This window comes from Carcharhinus amblyrhynchos, chromosome 10, assembly GCF_965287045.1.
Source record: "Carcharhinus amblyrhynchos chromosome 10, sCarAmb.v2.hapA, whole genome shotgun sequence".
Classification (NCBI taxonomy): Eukaryota; Metazoa; Chordata; class Chondrichthyes; order Carcharhiniformes; family Carcharhinidae; genus Carcharhinus; species Carcharhinus amblyrhynchos.
Window position 1 is genome coordinate 78130663 of NC_137333.1, and position 19400 is coordinate 78150062.

Consider the following 19400-nt stretch of genomic DNA (forward strand, 5'->3'; position numbering starts at 1 on the left):
GCTCTCTCTCCGTTTGACAACAGGTTTTAATTTTCTTCCTAGCATGGAATGTCCATGCTTGGCAAAGGAACTTCCCACATGCATGACATTATGAAGTAGAAGTATGCTGGGGCCCAATGCGCCAAAAATTAATGCAAACTGCCTGGATGCAAGTGGAAGGCAAAATTAGTTAGAGACTCTTATTATCATTACAAAAACTGCCAGTTGGTGAAGTCTCAATCAAGATGATCTTGTGACCTTGATGGCATTTTGCCAAAAATTGAGTGGCCCCTCTGCAAGTGGATTCCACCAGCTCAACAGAGGCAGTTTCGTTATGGCAAACTGGGGGTGAGATGGTATCCTTGACATGAAGGGCTCCAGGATCACAAGTATTTAAGATCTTAATCCCAGCAAAGCTCAATACAGCAAAGAGGTTTCTCCTTCACCCCAAATAGGTCTTGTTTATTTATTTACTGCTGTGCAGGACAGCACGGGCATTCCAAGCTTGGGTACCCTTTCAATCATTGGTCTGCCTCTGTAGCATCCACCTCATGCAGTGGGGCTGCTGAGGCTTCAGGGATGCCAGACTTATTAGGACAGTGAACATGGAAATTGCCTGATAAGAATGTGCCTCCTGGAAGATTGCTGAGCTGACCTTGCTGCTGGCAGGTATGGACTCAGGACTCCAGCTGATCTGGATGCCAGCGTCCTGAAGCCCACAGGAAAATCCAGCCTGAGACATTCGTCTCAGTTTTTAAACAGTCACCTGGAAATTATTTTAAAGAACTGATTTTCTAAATTTCTCTCCTTAAAAGTTTTCCCAATATTTTTTAAATCAAGCCCATGTTGATGTTGAAAACTTTATTTTCTATTAGAAAATCATAGACCCTCTCTGCTCAATTTACTCAAATTTATTCTAATTATATGGGTTCCATCGTCATCATTACTACACAAAGACAGAAAAAGAAAAAAACCAAAAATACGTACATATGCCCAACTAATGTTGAAACATGCACCTGTTGGAGCTTCATGCTGAAATACTCAGTTTGATGGAGCATAACTTACAAAATAGTTTGATGCATCATGCTCTGTAGGTGACTAACAGAAATTTACAATTCCACAGGAATTTAACATTGCCATTGTTCTTAAGCATTTAACCAACACATTGTACATATTAAATAGCTGAACTCTTCACTATTTGTACCAAGGAAAATGTATTTCAAAAGCTTTTGACAATAGGCTGGGCATTTAGAAATAGTAAAAGAAAAAAAAGTAAAAAGTTGTAGAGATAAAATATTCCTTATAAATCTCCACAGATTAATCCATGTCCATGTTGGTTGTGCAGTTATCTCCTGGATGGCAATCACCATTTTGGGGAGGAAGTTCTGTATCCTTGGTAGCATCCTCATTCTCCATTGGCTCTCCTCCTCCATTTTTAGAATTAGTTTTACTGTTCAGTGATTGGTTTTCTTCTTTAGGAATCTCTACTTTTGGCTTGGGTTTGGTTACTATTGGATTGCAGATATTATCCAGCTCCTATGAAGAAAAGTTACAAATATTACCAACCTTGCTGATCAAGAGTTTTTTGAGCTCATGTGGACTTTATGTTCAAAATCAGTCCACAATTCCTATAAAAGCATCTAATTGGATTCATCGCAATTTGGTTATCATTGCGATTTGTCTTGTTAAAATTAAACATTTCAAACATACATCACCCAGGCAGTGGAATATTTTTGGGAAATACCAATCTTTGGTTGAAGTAGAAAAATAAGATAATCTGTTTTGTCTGGTTTGGAATAAAAAGCATGCAAGATTAAGAATGTGTTTAGCAAAGTGTGGCATAATGGTAAATCTTGAATACCCCAATTATAAAAGTAACAAACATTTTAGGATATTTACTGTTGACAGCATTTGTAAATGATGTTGAACATGAAATTCTTATACTAGTAGCAGATTAATAACAGAAAGAAGATTAACTTCAAAAATAACCAAATCAATTATAGAGTAACAGTGACAAAGTAGGTGAATTTTAATTTGAATAAAATCGGAGCAATTCTAGCAAGAGGGGATATGTACCCAGGGCCACTACTCAACTCACTAAAAAGTAATCATTGATTGTACATAAGCATCTGGTCTATGTTGAACAGTTATTAGAGCAAATTGAGTTGGAATGCATCTGAAGGACAGTGAAATTATATTCATATTGTGCAGATTAATAGTGAAACAATTCTTAATTATAGATCTAGTTTTGATCACTATCACAAAAAGGGGATAAATGCATCAGAGAGGGTACAGACAGAAAAGTTATCAGGATGATTTCAGACCCAAAGAGAAGTTCTGAAAATCTGTGAGGCAGCCTTCATCAGCACCAGAATTCTGGTCTGTCATAGATCTCTCTGACTTCAGTTTCATAATCCTCAAATTCTAATAACATAGTCATAGAAAGGAACACTTAAGTTGTATCAAAATGTTACAAATGAAATACAACCTTTTGTTTAGCTTTGATTTCAACCACGTGTACTGCTGGGTCTTGATCAAAACTTAGTTTGGCCTGCATGTCCATTGTATTATTCATCCATTCCATGGTTTCATTCACTGTTTTTTCCACTTTCTCCATTTCAGAAACATCAATATGGTTATACTTCTCAACCTGTAAAATGCATGAATGTTATGTTTTCTATCTGCTTCATGCACTGAATTTCTCTTGTGAATTGTTGCTTACATTATTCCTGGATTCTCCCACCAGTTTGGCGTAATGTTGCAGTCTTTGCCCAAGTTCATCAAAGGCTTTTGGTCTTTTCTGATTTTCCAGATATCGGTCTTGAATTGGAGTACCTAATTTCTTCAGAGTTGTAAAAAAATTGTTGAGTAACAGTTGAGTTGTAAAGAAAACAAAACTCAATTTTAAAAAAATTCAATAACTTTACATCTATTTTTGATATTTCAGCTGTCCTGGAAAAACCCAGAATACATCTGCTGCAATTTCAGAAGCATGCTTATCCTTCTGGATGTGGAGATGCCAGTGTTGGACTGGGGTAAACACAGTAAGAAGTCTTGCAACACCAGCTTTAAGTCCAACAGGTTTATTTGGTAGCACAAGCCACTAGCTTTCATCCTTCATCAGGTGAGTGGGATTTCAGTTCACATCCGTCTGGAGCCAGAACTTCCATCTGTTGCTCACAAGTATTTCTTTGTTAGAACACTCCATCTTGTTCCAACTCTAATTTTAGATTTCTACTGAGCCCTTTTCTCAAACCACATCTTGTTTTTTACTCAACTTATTGAGTCTCCTTCCTTCCCTCAGGTGCTTCAGAACAACTTGTTCTCAGTGATTTCACTTTTCACCTCAGTTACTGCTGCTCTCTGACAAACTTACTGTTGGTTTGTTTACCTGCACAATAATCAGAGCTACCTACTCAACTTTTCCATCTTCTGTCCCTCTTCACTCCTGTGATTGCACTGAAGGCCATTTCTGACAATTGTTTCTGTCTTCACTACCTATATTCCCAAATCTCCTAACTCAACTTCCATCTGCATTGCTCCTGGTAAAAACTGATCCAAGTCTTGTAACTTAATTTTCAAACTCCCGATTAACTTTTGCCTATTGTTTGCCCCAATACCTCTGCAGCCTTGTTTTGTGATCACATTCTCAACCCCATCATTGACAATTATGTCCCAAACAAAACTTCCAACTTTTACCATCCTGGTTTTTCTTCTGGTATGCTCACACATCCCATCTTGACTTTTAATTCAAAGGAGCATAAACTTGAGTTTAAAATTGGCTTGGTCTGGTATCACCACATCGGAGAGGACTGTACACAGTTTTCACAGGTCTCACTTCTCCGTCAAAACCATAACCCACAGTAGGCTCATCCTAAAGAGGAGGGATAATCATTGTTTGTGATTTCTTACAAGCTGACTGCTACTTTGTCATCACAGCTGGGCCCTCGAGTTTGCAGCACATTTGGCAGTGCCTAAGCAACTTAACGCCTGGTATAAGAGATTTCAGAATATTTAGTCACAGTATTAACTGTGCTGGGTTGATCCATTACTTATAAATGAATGATTCCTTTAAGCAGCTTGTATCTTGCTAAGCATGTGTACGACTTATTGAATGCTGGTTTCATGCAGAGCTTGACGCATTTTACCCTATACATAGTCAGCACATTGCCATCTTACTATAAAAGCTGCCTTAAAAGTGAACACAGAATATAGTATTGGACAAGCAACTTAAGAGGCTGAGAGTTGGGATTCAACAATGGGAAGTTATAAAACTGAGTTCAATAAGTTTAGTCATTTATAGGTTGGGTCCAGAAAGTGGCTGAAAGTTGGCAAGTAGTTTCAAGGGAAGAGAACATTCTACTTCTACCTTGCTTAGTTTGCACGTGACTTCAATCCCAGATTACATAGTTAATACTTAATGGCCTTAAAGAAACTAGGGAATGTCATAGCAACTGGTATAGGGGAAGATACCCAGATGCCAAGGATCCTTCCTCCAGCATAGAATTCAGCTAACAGCAGCAAAGGCCTGTGTGCGCTCCGCTGATTGCTGTGCTTTATGCTCACTGCTCCATTGCAAACTAGCTTGTTCGTACAGAGAGGGCAGAGGATTTGGTGATCTGTCCGCACAAAGTCTACAACAGGTATGTGGGCAGCACTGGCAGTGCCTCTGGGTCTGCAGAAAATAGGGAGATGGAGCAGAGGCTGTAGCAGAGCAAGCTGGGTGCCATGCATGTGCCAATTTGGAACCAGACTCTTCCTCCAAGCTCCATAATTGTGACAGGTGGGCCATCCAATACACCTGTAATCTCAATGTACAAGCCCATCAGAGCTGTCCTATGCACCTCATCCGAGCCCTCTGAAATAGGACTCATCCGTGACTTGTCTTCTAAACTGGCAGTGCCTAACCATCCAGTCAGTCATCTTTGTGGAAGACAATTTGAATACCAAATTGCCATGTATCAATGACTCCTAGATACCAGCCATTAGTTTAGAAGACGAGTCACGGATGAGTCCTATTTCAGAGGGCTCAGATAAGGTGCATAGGACAGCTCTGAAGGGCTCGTACATTGAGATTACAGGTGTACTGGATGGCCTACCTGTCACAATTATGGAGCTTGGAGGAAGAGTCTGGTTCCAAATTGGCACATGCATGGCACCCAGCTTGCTCTGCTGCAGCCTCTGCTCCATCTCCCTATTTTCAGCAGACCCAGAGGCACTGCCAGTGCTGCCCACATACCTGTTGTAGACTTTGTGCAGACAGATCACCAAATCCTCTGCCCTCTCTGTACGAACAAGCTAGTTTGTAATGGAGCAGTGAGCATAAAGCACAGCAATCAGCGGAGCGCACACAGGCCTTTGCTGCTGTTAGCTGAATTCTATGCTGGAGGAAGGATCCTTGGCCTCCTCCAATGAGGTTGGTGGTGGGCTCACTTGTGCTTAACTGCTACTTAGCCTGACCCTAATGTGGACAAAAAACTGTTGGTAGTGGGAGAAGGTTCTTATGTAGCCACTAATTAGCCAACTAAGGGTAATCAATTAGTTGAGTGGGCCACCTAACACCTCTTCCCCTACCGCAAATAAAATACCACTGAGGGATGGGGCACATGGTACAACAATGATGCAATTTTACATCTTTCCTGCCTGCTCATCCACTCCCAGGGGCATAAGATCCCAGAAAATGAATGTTGCTTTAGCAAGAATGAATGAAATTTTAGCCTTGGCATTTTATCACAGAACTGATTTGCAGTTAAGTATTCTCCAGCATAGTGATAGAAGGTCCATGTCAAAGCCTCAATTGTTTCTGGTCCACTCTTCATTCTGTACTCCACAAGAAGTTCACTGTCCTGATGGTTGAACCTGCCTTTTCAAAGGTGCAGCTGGAAGAGTCTTTGATGGGGCTTCATGGGCTCCACAACCCAGAAGAAACTGGCAAAACAAAAATCTCAGCAGCCAGAGCAGGGATATGAGCCAGGGCTAGGGAGTGAGGTGCACAAGATTTAAAACACTGGGGCCCAGGACTAAGGGGGCCCAGCCTTAGTGTTGCATATGGAGTTTTCATCATTGTGCATATTGAGCATCTGAAGCTTTTGACTGACTTTAAAAATTAGATCCATCATGGTGATGGGTCTGGTTTTCTTTTAAAGCAAATCTGGAAAGTCTGTTACACTGGAGTTTGCTGTGCTGCTGCTTCCAATCTTTGGGCAGCTTTGCAGTTCTGAATTTTCTTTGGAAGCCCACCAAAAAAGAAACACAAATCATAAAATCCCTACAATGCAGAAGGAGGTTATCCAGCCCAGCACATCTATATCTTAGCCATGCCCACCCTACTCCTCCCGATCAAACAATGGTGAGTGAAATCCCTGAAATCAAAGCCAATTGAATGCTGGGCTCTTAGGCCCACATCATTCTGCACCAATCCATTTAAAATCTAGTAGAAGGTGGGACACTGTGGGACCAAAATTTCTTTGGTGTATGAGGTTTCTCCAATTCATTCTAATTTTGACAAAAACTGAAATCTGAAAGAAAATCCAAAAGGCCTTTTAAAAGAAAACTAATTACAATCTAAATGGTCATAAATTGGGAGGGGGATGTGTAGTGAGACTTGGATGTCCTCATACACCAGTCACCAAAGGTTAGCATGCAGGTGCAGTAGGTAGCAAACAGGCCTTCAGAGTGAGAAGATTCAAGTACAGGAGCAGGGTTATCTTGCTGCTGTTAAACAGGGCCTTGGTGAGACTATATGGAATATTGTGTGCAGCTTTGGACTCATTATTTGAGAAGGGATGTTCTTGCTATGGAAGGAATGTGGCAAAAGTTTACCAGATTGATTCCTGGCACTGATGTATGAGGAGAAATGACTGGAATTTTACCACCATGCCCGCCACAGGAATTGAAGTAGGCGAAGGCGTACAGTGGATAGTTCTCTGACCTCAGGCAGGATTTTACAGTTTCGGAAAAACGAGGCCGTAAAATCCTGCCCACTGAGTCAGTTAGGATTATATTTGCTAGAGTTCAAAAGAATGAGGGGGGAAATCTCATAGAAACCTATAAAATTCTAACAGGGCTAGACATGGCAGATGTGAGAAGTGTTCCCAATGGTGGGGGTATCCAGAATCAAGGGTCACAGTTTGAGGATAAAAAGTAGACCATTTAGGACAGAACTGATAAGAAATTTCTTCAACCAGAGAGTGGTCAGCCTACAGAATTCCCTACCACAGGAAGTAGTTCAGACACCCGGGCAGTTCAACACTTCTCACTGACCAAGAAGATCTATGTTGTTTAATCATTCCACTTTGTTGCTCAGGAATCATTTGATCTTTCTACCCAATGAGATTACTCATACAATTCTATTGTATGAAATTATACTGAATAGTATCACGCATGCAGGGAGGAGAAAGTTTTTTATTTCTACTAGAGAATGGAAAATGTCTTGTGTAGTTTATCCAAGTTGCAATATTGAATCTTTTCTCCAATGTGAATTTACTGTCACCATGTCCAAATGGTGCAATGTGCAGAACATGTTAATAAAGGCTGAGGCAGTCATCAAAATCAGTGTTATAGTCTGCACTGTATTATAAATGACTAGTGGGATAGTTTCCTGTCAAGTTAATGCTGTTAAAGTAAAATTTATATGCTATGGTTTATTCAATAGTTGCAGTAGGATCATCTATAGGGTGCACACTAACAGTGCATTATAGCATTGCTCACCCATGATATATATATATCTATATAGAGGCAAGTATTTGTGACCAAATGACAACAATGGGAACTATCATGTTAGTGGGACTGGTGATCGTTTGGTGAATTGACTGATGAAGTTTGAAAGGGGAAAAATATACGTGATTGAGATAGGGGGTTGGGTGTAGTAGTGCAGCATAAGGGAAACAGGAGAAGTAGCAATCTTCATGATTGTTCTTCCTCGCCCTGCCTCTGCAAAAGCTTCAACACAAATGTTAGGAAAAGGAAGAATAAAGATTTGTAGCTGCTCAATAACATATTTCACATTGTTTTGTTTCTGTTTTTTATTTGATGCTGCAAATGGGGCTATGAAAGGAATGGTTGTTTTTTTAAACCAGACTGCTTTGTGCTTGTGGCAAGATTGGGAATGAGGGGAAGTGTGAGTAAGGTTTTGGGGAAGAACAATTTTTTTTCAGCTTGTTATTTAGAACCATGAACATTGCACTAATGCCACTATCCCACGCAGCAGCCATGAACATCTTGCCTTTCAATCTGCATCACCTTCTCTCACCTACTCCGTCCTCAAAATCTTCTGAAGAAGCTCTGTCTTGATCCTGGTCCATACCACCATACAACATTGTATAGAATGCCTGCATATCTGTCCAGGTAGCACATTTTTCAATGTGCCAGTGGTTTGTGTATTAACACACCTGGTGCTCATATGGCATTTGTTAAGTCACTCTTGGGCCTTTTTCTTCAGGTTTTTGAAATGTGCGATCAGTCAGGTCTTAAATGGGTTTCGCATTTCTGAAGTCAGTCGGTAAGTCCTTCAAGATGCAAACAGATCAGGGACAGTGGACTGCCACAGGACCAAGACTGCCTGGGAATCTTGTGTACACGCGCATGGGCGGGACAGTGGCACAGTGGTTAGCACTGCTGCCTCACAGCGCCAGGGACCTGAGTTCAGTTCCCGGTTTGGGTCACTGTCTGTGCAGAGTCTGTACTTTCTCCCTGTGTCTGTGTGGATTTCCTCTGGGTGCTTCACTTTCCTCCCAGTTCAAAAGACGTGCTAGTTAGGTGCATTGGCCATGATAAATTCGCCCTGAGTGTACCCAAACAGGCAGCTGAGTGTGACGACTAGGGGAATTTCATAGTAACTTCATTGCAATGTTTATGTGGACTTTTGACTAATAAATAAACTTTAAAGTTCTTGAAGACTTTGTAGTTGACAAACATTCCTGGTGATTTATGGATGCTTTAATTCTCACTTCAGGATCAGTTTGCTCGGTTGGCTGGGAGCAATGCCAACAGCGCAAGTTCAATTTATGATGTGGAGCAACGCTAACACTGCAGGGTCCATTCCCGTACTGGCTTCTGTTATTCATGAAGGCACGCCTTCTCAACCATGCCCTTGCCTGAGGTGTCGTAATTGTCAGGTTAAATCACCGCCAATCAGCTCTCACCCTCAAAAGGGGAGAGCAGCCTATGGTCTGGGACTATGGCGACTTTAATTGTTACTTGTATGAAACATTCTTCCTTCTCCTAACATTTGTGTTGGAGCACCTGCAGCTTCTGCAGAGGCAGGGCCAGAAACAAATCATGAAGATTGCTAATTCTCTTGTTTCCCATATACTGCACCACCACACCCAACCCCCTCTCTCAATCATGTGTGGTATTTTTTTCCCCCTTTCAGAGTTCACCAATCAATTCACCAAATGATCACAGGTCCCACTAACATGATAATGCCTTGCACCTTTGAGAAGCCAGCTACCCCATAAGATCTGAGTGCCCAGGCTTCTTAACAGGCATAGCTTATGTAATTTAAATCCCTGGAAACCAAGCCAATTGTCACTTCTAATGAATGCTGCCAACTGCAAGATCCTGCAAATACCTCCAGTAGGACCCTAGAAGGCCCTGAGGTAATGAGGTCAAGGGCACTGGTGACTCTGACAATCATTGGTAAAACATAGTAACCAGTTCCAATTGGCAGCATGTCTTGGTTGCAACGAACTGAAACGTCTGCCACCTACTGATTCGACACCTTGAGCATTTTCAAACCATGTCATCTGACATGTCAAATAAGCTTATTCGCTGTTTGTACAATGTGCTAATGGATATACCCTGCTGTGACCTGCAACGATCTACTGCTCCCACCTCTCCTGTAGCACTGTAGCTCTGTGAGTAGGAGGCAACAGCTGCTCCTCCTGTTGCTTGTCTTTGTCTTTGGTCCAATGTAACAGCATCCATGACACCCATGCTGATCTGATAGATCAGAAGTTCAACTGCAAATCAGGCCATCAAAATGTGTGAAGTTATCTTCCAGGACAATTACATTAAACAAACCCTTTCACAGAAGCAGATGATAATGCAGCAAAGAGTACCAAGTATTCCTGGTATACTTCCCTATCATGATTTCAACTCCTTCAATTGCTGCTGTATACTTGTTTTGATTTTGCTAGCAGGTTCTAGGAAGTCCAAGGAACCTGCTGATCTAATTGAATGTAAAACCCATGTTGTTATCACTCAGTGATTGACATATTAAAATTGCCAAATTGCCTCTCACCAGACTGCATATGTTGCAGTACCATTTTCAAGTCTCAGGTTAGAGAAAGCTTCCCACTCAAATCATAGTTTGCCTGGATACCCCCCATGCCCACACTCAAACCTGCATACTCACAATAAAATCCACCACAACTGACTCTTGCTGAGGTACTCCTCAACTGTACAGGGTGCTCTGCTGTCATGTACAAGTAACCATTCTTCATTTGCACCAAATTAGTCTTTGGCAAAAATGTAAAACAGACTATAACAAATTGACAGTCCATTTTACACCATTCTCAATCATTTTTCAATGATGGCAATGGATGAGAAATGACAATGTAAAACAAACTGATGATTCACTACCACCTGTTTTGAAAGACCAAATATGAGACCATTGGAGCTCTCCCCTGATCAGGTGTGCATTTCAGATGGTGCCATTGGATGTTATCTACACTGGATGATTTTTTATCACTCATTTGCACAGGAGCAGAGACCAATCCTAGTACTTCTATGTTAATCTAGCTGAGATCAGCTAGCTCACACAAAGTCAACTCTGGGGCTAGCTAAGTGATTAGTTTTGGTACGCAAAAAATGACTAATAAATTGATCTACATTAGGGATGGGCAAAAATGCTGGCCCAGCTAGTAACGGCCACAACCCATGAACAAAATTAAATTTCTTGGCACTTACTTTCAGCTCCAACAACTTATCGGCGTATACTTGTTTAGCCTGGTCTTCTCCATCTTCATATAACCAATTTTCTGTCTCATTTAATAATGTTGAAATTTTTTTTTCATCCTGCAATCACAAAAATATTTTAAATATCTAGTTCATTAATTTACCCTATCCATGTGTGAACTTTAGAGTTAGCAGTCTATACTTGAAATAACCTTAAGTAATATGTTTAATTCAATGCTATCATTGAAAATTGAAACCCTTTTTGCAAGAAGGAAAATCTACATTAGAGAATTAGTGGGAAATCTTGATAAATGTCCTATGAGGTAAATGTGGCCACATTAGGAACTGTAATGAGATGTTAGTGCATGTTTGTAATTTACTGAAATATTTCATTTGTATCAAGGAGAAAGAATAGAAGTTGGAATTGAAGAGACAATGGCCATATAGATGCAAAATTCATTGAGTGATAGGAAACAGGGCTTTCTTTGATTGGAGAAGCTTATCTAGTGGTGCACCCCAGGCATCAGGAGGACCACTACTTTAACCTAAATTTGGATGTACAGTGGAATCTGCTTTGAAGATACAAATCAGCAGCCGAGGATAGCTAGTCAAACACTCAGTATAGATGGGAAATTTTCAAACTTGATCAAAATAGCCTGATAAGAGAATTAATTAAGGAAGTTTCAGTGATGCATACACTAGAATTTTGATTTATTACTAGTCAATTTCCCATCATACACAGGGTGTTAAGTTCAGATGTAGACTGCAGTGGAGAAGTGTTAAAGGCCCAAGAAATAATTAGACTACAATGAACCAATGTAATTTAGCCCTCATTTAAAATCATTCATTCTGCCCTTAGGGTGTAATTGCTTCAACAATAATAAAAAATATTTGTACAGCACCCTTAAAGGAATAAAATGTCTCAAGGCACTTCAAAGGAACATTATAAAACAAAATGACAAAATGCCAGATCATTGAGGCTGGCTTTTCACCCGACCATCTCTGCACCCAGCAGCTTGTGCTGCCTCCATATACCCTTCCTCCCACTCTTACAGGGCAGGTTTATTGAAGTTGGGAATTCTCCCAACTGTGCCCTTGATCTGAAAATTCAGGCCAATGATTCTGCTAAGGGATATAGGTCGTATTGTTGAAAAAAAAAGAGATTTTGTCAAAGCTTTTTGTATTCTACTCATCAGGGCAATTGCAAAGATACAAATGTCAGGGAAAACAACAACTTTACATTATATGGGAAGAGTGCACTGATTGGTTAACAAGTGGATTGGTAAAGGCATTGCATGGAGAATGCACCAGTTAATGGTGGACTAACAGTTAACCGTTAAGAAGAGTTTGAAAATTTAACAGGAAGCTTGACTCTGGTTAACATATTGTCCTGAAGAACAAACCCAATTAATCTAGGAGCTAACCTATGTCAGTGAGCACATGGGCGATAGATGAATGTGCCTCAATGCAAGTTAGGCCATGGACAGATTCTTGGATGATCTCAGGTTTATAGGAACAGAATATGTGGCACCAGTCAAGAGTGTATTAGACTGGTCAAGTCTATAGATAACAAAGATATGAATGAAGGTTTCAGACTTGAATAAAAGCGAAATACAGCGGAAGCTGGAATCTGAAACGAAAAACAGAAAAAGCAGAAGAAAAAGCATGTGTGGAGAGAGAATAGAACCAACATTTCAAATCTGGATGGCACTTGGTTCCTGCAGAGGTAGATAAAAAAGGAACCAGTCAATATAATGTACCTAGACTTCCAATAAGCATTCAAATACATTTCCATACGATCCTGTGGTTTTGGATTGGCAAACTGATTGAAGACAGAAGTCAGGATTTTACCACCTTGCCTGCCTGGAATTGGGAAGGACGAGGCTCACAAAACAGAATTCTCCATTAGTCTCAGGTGGAGTTTTATGAGCCTCGCCCAGCAAGGTCTTAAAATACCAGCTAGAGTTGGGATAAGAGAAGCATTTTCAGGATGGCAACCTATAACTAGCAGGATCTGTGCTGTAGTAACAATTATTTACAATATACATACATAAATGCCTTGGACAAGGGAAGTGAATGTACTATTGCTAAGTTTGTGGATGACACAAAAATAGGAAGTGGTGAGGATGACAAAGGAGGTGATCTTATGAAAAAAATTCGAAATCCAGGACAACTGTGAAAGTGGGAAAGTTTTTGATCAAGTTCAAATCTGCTACCTTGTCCACCCAGACAAAAGAAAATCACAAACGGTTTCTCGCTTGTAGGGAAGGGGAGGGGTGGGGCTTAAATTGCTGAAAACTGGTTGAGAGCAGCAGAGGGCACAATTGTGCATGTATAGGTTTTTAGCAGCAGAAGCCTGTCAATTGGGCTCTGCTGCTCTCAGCCAGCTTTAAACAAAGCAACTCCTAGCTACTGTGGGGACCCACAGCTTATCGCGACCACCCCCCGACCCATCTGGACTGATCTACCCAATGTAACCTTCCACCACCTCCCCCCCCGGCCCCCAACACTATGGCCAGCCCCGATCGTCCCTCTCCCTCCCCTCACCAAGCCTTAATGCAGAGTGACAGCAGATTCCCACACCCCCACTGACCAGCCACCACTGGTCTGGCCCCCATCCCCAATAGACCCTGCCCCCTCTGCCATCAACACCTTGTCACTGTCTGGTGCCTAGTGGGCAATGCCAAGGTGCCAGGCTGGAATTGCCCAACAAGATTTCCCCCCCCTTGCCTCTGACCTCCTCGGGGTCCTCCGGTTCTATTGGCAAGGCCATCACAGCTGGTCCCTGTTGTGATTTTCGATGGAGAGAACCTTTTCTAGCGAGGCCACAGAGGCAAATGAGCCCAAATTATTCCATCTCAGTCTCATTAAACCAACGCTAAATATATTCAATGGGTGTGAGGCGGACGTCGCCAGATATCTGGTGCCAATAAGACGCAAGAGGTGAGAAATCGGGCGCAAACCAATTGCTTGGCTCTTGCACGATCTTACCAGCTCGCTCTGCCCAGCCCATCAGCCTACAAGGCACAATGGTAGGATCACCCCCAAAGAGTCTACAGAAAGTTTGTAAACACAAGGTAAATGAGTGAGCAAAACTTGGCACATGAAATATAATGTCAAAAAGTGTGAAGTTTGCACTTTGGTAGGAAGAGTAAAGGAGCTAAATATTATTTGAATGGAGAAAGTTGCAGCAGAGGGATTCGGGAGCCTCATGTATAAATTACAAAAAGCCAGCATGCAGAGAGAATTGAAATGTTGTCATTTATTTCAAAGGGAATGGAGTATAAAAATAGGCAAATCTTGCTAAAACTACAAAAAGCATGAGTTAGGAGTACTGTGAAGAGTTTTGGTCGCCTTATCTACAGCAAGACATACTGGCATTGGAGTTAGTCGACAGAAGGTTCACTAGGTTGATTCTGAGATGGAGTGATTTTGTTATGAGGTGAGGTTGAGTTGGCTCGGCATGTACTCATTGGAGTTTAAAAGAACGAAATGTGACTGTGTAGGACTCTCAGGAGCCTGTCAGGGTGAATGCTGAGAGGTTGTTTCCATTGTGGGAGATTCTAGGATCAGACGGCATATTCTTAGAGTAAAGGATCAGCCATTTACGACATGAGATGAGGAAGAATTTATTGTGTCAGAATATGGAGATGCCAGCGTTGGACTGGGATGGGCACAGTAAGAAGTCTCACAAAACGAGGTTAAAGTCCAACAGGTTTATTTAGTAGCACAAGGTTTTGGAGCGCTGCTCCTTCATCAGGCGAGTGGAGAGTTGAGTTCATAGACAGGGCATATATAGACACAGACTATTCTCTCAGAAGCTAGTGAATCTGTGGAATCCTTTACCTGATGGTTAGAGGCATAGATAGGCAGTTCTGTGGACAAAAGCGAGGCTCCAGGATGGTAGTCTGCCTCCCTAGTGCAGGGGTACAGGATGTCTCAGAGAGGGTAGGAGGTATATTAAAGGGCGAAGGGAATCAAACGGACGTGATCATACATATAGGTGAGAAAGACGCAGGTGGGAAGAGCAGAGGGGCAATACGTAAGCAATTCAGGGAGATGGGTGCTAGACTAAAGAGTAAGGCCTCAAGGGTGGCAATCTCTGGACTGCTACCGGTGCCCAGTGCTAGTGGGGCTAGGAACAGTGAGATCCTTCAACTGAATGCATGGCTGAAAGATTGGAGCAAGAAGAGGATTTTATATTTGGTGATCATTGGGAAGTTATCATGAGAGAATGGCACCTGTATAGGAAGGATGGGGTACACTTATATTTGTACTCTTCCCATTTCTTAGCTGGGAGTTTAGCTGGAGTGTTTCAGCAGGGTTTAAACTAATGTGGAGGGGGGTGGGGATGAAACCAATAGCTCAGTATGCACTGAGGTTGGGAGCGAGTTGGTTGCCGGGGTAAGGTTAGATGAGATGAGGCTCATCCTGGAGGAGGACCCGAGTAGGCCTGGAGGTCTGGAGTGCTACTGCTTCAATGCGAGGAGCATAATGGGTAAGACAGACAAACTTAAGGCCTTAATGCTTACACGGAATTTGGATGTGGTTGCGGAGACAGAGACGTGGTTAAAAGGAGGGCAGGACTGGCAGCTAAATATTCCAGGGTATAAGTGTTTTAGGCGTGACAGAGGAGGGTCTAAAAGAGGTGGGGGAGTAGCGTTATTAGTTAGGGAGCATATTACAGCAGTGCAGAGGGTGGACAATTTAGAGGAAGCATGCAATGAGTCACTGTGGGTGGAGCTTAGGAACAGGAAGGGTGCAATCACTCTGCTGGGGGTATACTATAGGCCACCAAATAGCCCGCGAGGTGGAAGAATGTATATGTAAGGAAATTCTGGATAGGTGCAGAAAAAGTAGGGTTGTTGTAGTGGGAGACTTTAATTTCCCTGGTGTGGATTGAAAGGTGCCTAGGGCTGAGGGTCTGGACGGGGAGGAATTTGTAAAATGTACTGGAAGGTTCTTTGGAGCAGTATGTAGTTAGCCCAACTAGAGAGGGGGCTATACTGGATCTAGTTCTGTGAAAATGAGCCTGGTCAGGTGGTCAAGGTTTCAGTAGGGGAACATGTGGCAAATAGTGACCACAATTCTGACTACTTCAGGACACTAATGGAAAAGGATGAGTGTTGTCCAAAGGGTAGGGTGCTAAATTGGGGGAAGGCTAGCTATAACCGGATTAGGCAGGAACTGTTGGCCATTGATTGGGAGAGGGTGTTTGAGGGTAAGTCCACGTCTGGTATGTGGGAGTCTTTTAAGGGATATCTGATAAGGCTGCAGGACAGACATGTGCCTGCAAAGAGGAAGGATAGGAAAGGTAGGATTAGACAGCCGTGGATAACTAGGGATGTGGAGAACTTGATCAGAAATAAAAGAGAAGCGTATGTTAGGTCGAGGCAACTGAGAACGGAGAGAGCTCAAACGGGGAGTTAGAAGGGCGAAAAGAGGTCACAAAATGGTCTTGGCAGACAAGATTAAGGATAATCCAAAAGCATTTTATTCATTTGTTAGGAACAAAAGAGTTGTTAGAGAAAAAAAAAATCAGTCCTCTTAGGGACAAAGGAGGGGAATTATGTTTAGAGCCCGAGGGAATGGGGGAGATCCTGAATGTGAATACTGACGCAAAATATCCAAAGGAGAGGGACTTGTTGTCTGGAAGTGTCTTGGAGGGAGTTGTTGACCCGTTGGAGAAAATCTCCATTACAAGGGAGGAAGTGTTAGGGTTTTTAGGTAACGTTAAAACTGACAAGTCTCCACGGCCTGATGGCATTTATCCTAGGCTGCTCAGGGAGACAAGAGATGAAATTGCTGGGCCTCTGATGGAAATCTTCGTCTCTTCTTTGGACACAGGTGAGATCCCAGAGGATTGGAGAACAGCAAATGTGGTACCGTTGTTTAAAAAGGGTAGTAGGGAAAACCCAGGTAATTACAGGTCGGTGAGCTTGATGTCAGTGGTAGGGAAATTGTTAGAGAGGATTCTTAGAGATAGGATGTATGCACATTTAGAACATAGCAATCCCATTAGTGACAAGCAACGTGGTTTTGCAAAAGGGAGGTCGTGCCTTACAAATCTGGTGGAATGTTTTGAGGGGGTGACAAAAACGGTTGACAAAGGAAGAGCCGTGGATGTCGTCTATATGGATTTCAGTAAGACATCTGACAAAGTCCGTCATGGCAGGTTGGTGAAAAAGGTTAAGGCTCATGGGATACAAGGATAGGTGGCTAGATCAGTTGAGAACTGGCTTGGCAACAGGAGACAGAGGGTAGCAGCGGAAGGGTCTTTTTCTAGCTGGAGGTCTGTGACTAGTGGTGTTCTGCACTGCTCCGTACTGGGACCGCTGCTATTTGTGATATATATAAATGATTTGGAAGAGGGAGTGACTGGTTTGATCAGCAAGTTTGCAGGTGACACGAATATGGCTGGACTTGCTGATAATGATGAACAGTGTCCGACAATACAGCAGGATATAGATAGGCTGGTAAATTGGGTGGTGAAATGGCAGATGGAATTAAATCCAGATAAATGCGAGGTGATGCATTTTGTAAGAAATAATGTAGGGGGGAGTTATACAATAAATGGTAGGACCATTGAGAGTACAGAAACACAGAGGGACCTAGGTGTGCAAGTTCACAAGTCCTTGAAAGTGGCAGCACAGGTGGAAAAGGTGATGAAGAAGGCATATGGTATGCTTGCCTTTATAGGAAGGGGTATAGAGTATAAAAGCTGGCGTCTAATGTTGCAGTTGTACAGGGCATTGGTTAGACCACATTTGGAGTACTGCGTCCAGTTCTGGTCGCCGCACTACTGGAAGGACGTGGAGGCCTTGGAGAGTGTGCAGAGGAGGTTCACCAGGATGCTGCCTGGTATGGAGGGTCTGAGCTATGAGGAAAGATTGGGCAAATTGAGGTTCTTCTCCCTGGAAAGACGGAGAATGAGGGGAGACCTAATAGAGGTGTATAAGATTATGAAGGATATAGATACAGAGAACAGTGAGAACAATGAATGGTTGAGCAACCAAGCTGGGCTGAATGGCCTACTTCTGCTCCTATGTCTTACAGGTGCAGGATTTTTAATACTACATAGAGTTATAAAATGAAGGGAGCACTTTGATCTAAAAAAAAACTCATCCTGCATTTCTTTTTCACCTTATGGTTAGTTTCATCTAGCACCTTGAATGGAATGATATCTTACCTTGGTACTGACGAATTTTTCAAACGGCCCATAGAGTTTATCTCTCAAATCATATATGTACTCTTCCACAGCATTTTTGGCGTGACTTCTCTCCTTTTCTAACTTGTCCTGCATGATCATATCCCCCTGTTTTGAAAAAAATTGCAAGAAGTGTTATTGCTGCTATATGCTGAGGATTGAAACATGGCTTAATTGTTTCAAATCCATGAACAATTAATTCCTGCATTAATTTAGTACAGGTGAGTGGAGCAGAATATAAAATATTCCTCCATGTAAATACATCCTGCTTTACTGCAGTAGCTTCCTTTCCTAGCACCTTTCAAAGTTTTCAGCCAACTGTTAGGTTTCTCTCATCAAACAACATCAGGAGTGGGGTAATTGTAATTGTGCGTGTTGTGAATGTATGAATTACTGTTCCAATTAAGCAACATCTCTATAGACTGAATCCACTCAAATTGGCACAGGTTCAGAAGGAGAAGCTGATGTTTGGTCAGTCAGATACAGCAGCCAAAAGTCTCAATCAAATACTCTGAAGGGCTGGTAAATAGTTACAAATCTCAGTTAATGAAGACATGAATGGAGGCTGATGCAATTTAAAACTGGAGAAGGCAGAGAAGGAAAGTAAGTTACTGAAAGCTGTATCTGACTGACCAAACATCAGCTTCTCCTTCTGAACCTGTGCCAATTTGAGTGGATTAAGGCTATAGAGATGTTGCTTAATTGGAACAGTAATTCATACATTCACAACACGCACAATTACAATTACCCCACTCCTGATGTTGTTTGATGAGAGAAACCTAACAGTTGGCTGAAAACTTTGAAAGGTGCTAGGAAAGGAAGCTACTGCAGTAAAGCAGGATGTATTTACTGAAAGATGATACAAGGAAAATGAGCAGGTGCAGAAACAGATGCAGAAAGTTAACTGATTGAGCCTGTTCCTGAATTGTTGAAATTAACAGGATATAAACTGCAGGACATCAACAGCATTCAGAAGAAGCATTTTACCACCACAGACTGAAGAAAAGGAACAATGATATGAAGTTGATGAAAATGTACCATTATTCTTAATGAACCTTTAGAATAATTAATCTACACAGTTTGCACAGACATGGATGCCCAGGGAAACTGTACTGTTCATAGCTGATGTTTGCGAAAATTGCAATGAATTTCACAACAACATGGCTGCCACAAAGTTCAATAAAATCATAATTACAACAAATCTTATCAAAAAAGCCAACTTGCTATAACTTTGCCAAAGAATATGCAGAAAATTAAGAAGATCTAGAACAAACAAATTAATTAATAAATCACACTGGACTAGAAAAACATACAA

The 19400-nt window shown here is 41.8% G+C and overlaps 1 protein-coding gene across 2 annotated transcripts in view; it reads right to left on the reverse strand.

Annotated features, from left to right (window-relative positions):
• Positions 1-913: 913 nt before the first annotated feature.
• LOC145349097 (heat shock protein 105 kDa-like) overlaps positions 914-19400 on the reverse strand; it is a 71333-nt gene continuing 52846 nt past the window's right edge. For both annotated transcript variants that reach the window (XM_080197436.1, XM_080197437.1), the window contains 5 exons: positions 18068-18193; positions 10891-10998; positions 2702-2821; positions 2468-2629; positions 914-1515 (listed from right to left, as the gene is read on the reverse strand). In XM_080197436.1, the coding sequence (XP_080053562.1) occupies positions 1297-1515; positions 2468-2629; positions 2702-2821; positions 10891-10998; positions 18068-18193 (735 nt within the window). In that variant the 3' untranslated portion in view covers positions 914-1296. The remainder of the gene's footprint in view (positions 1516-2467; positions 2630-2701; positions 2822-10890; positions 10999-18067; positions 18194-19400) is intronic.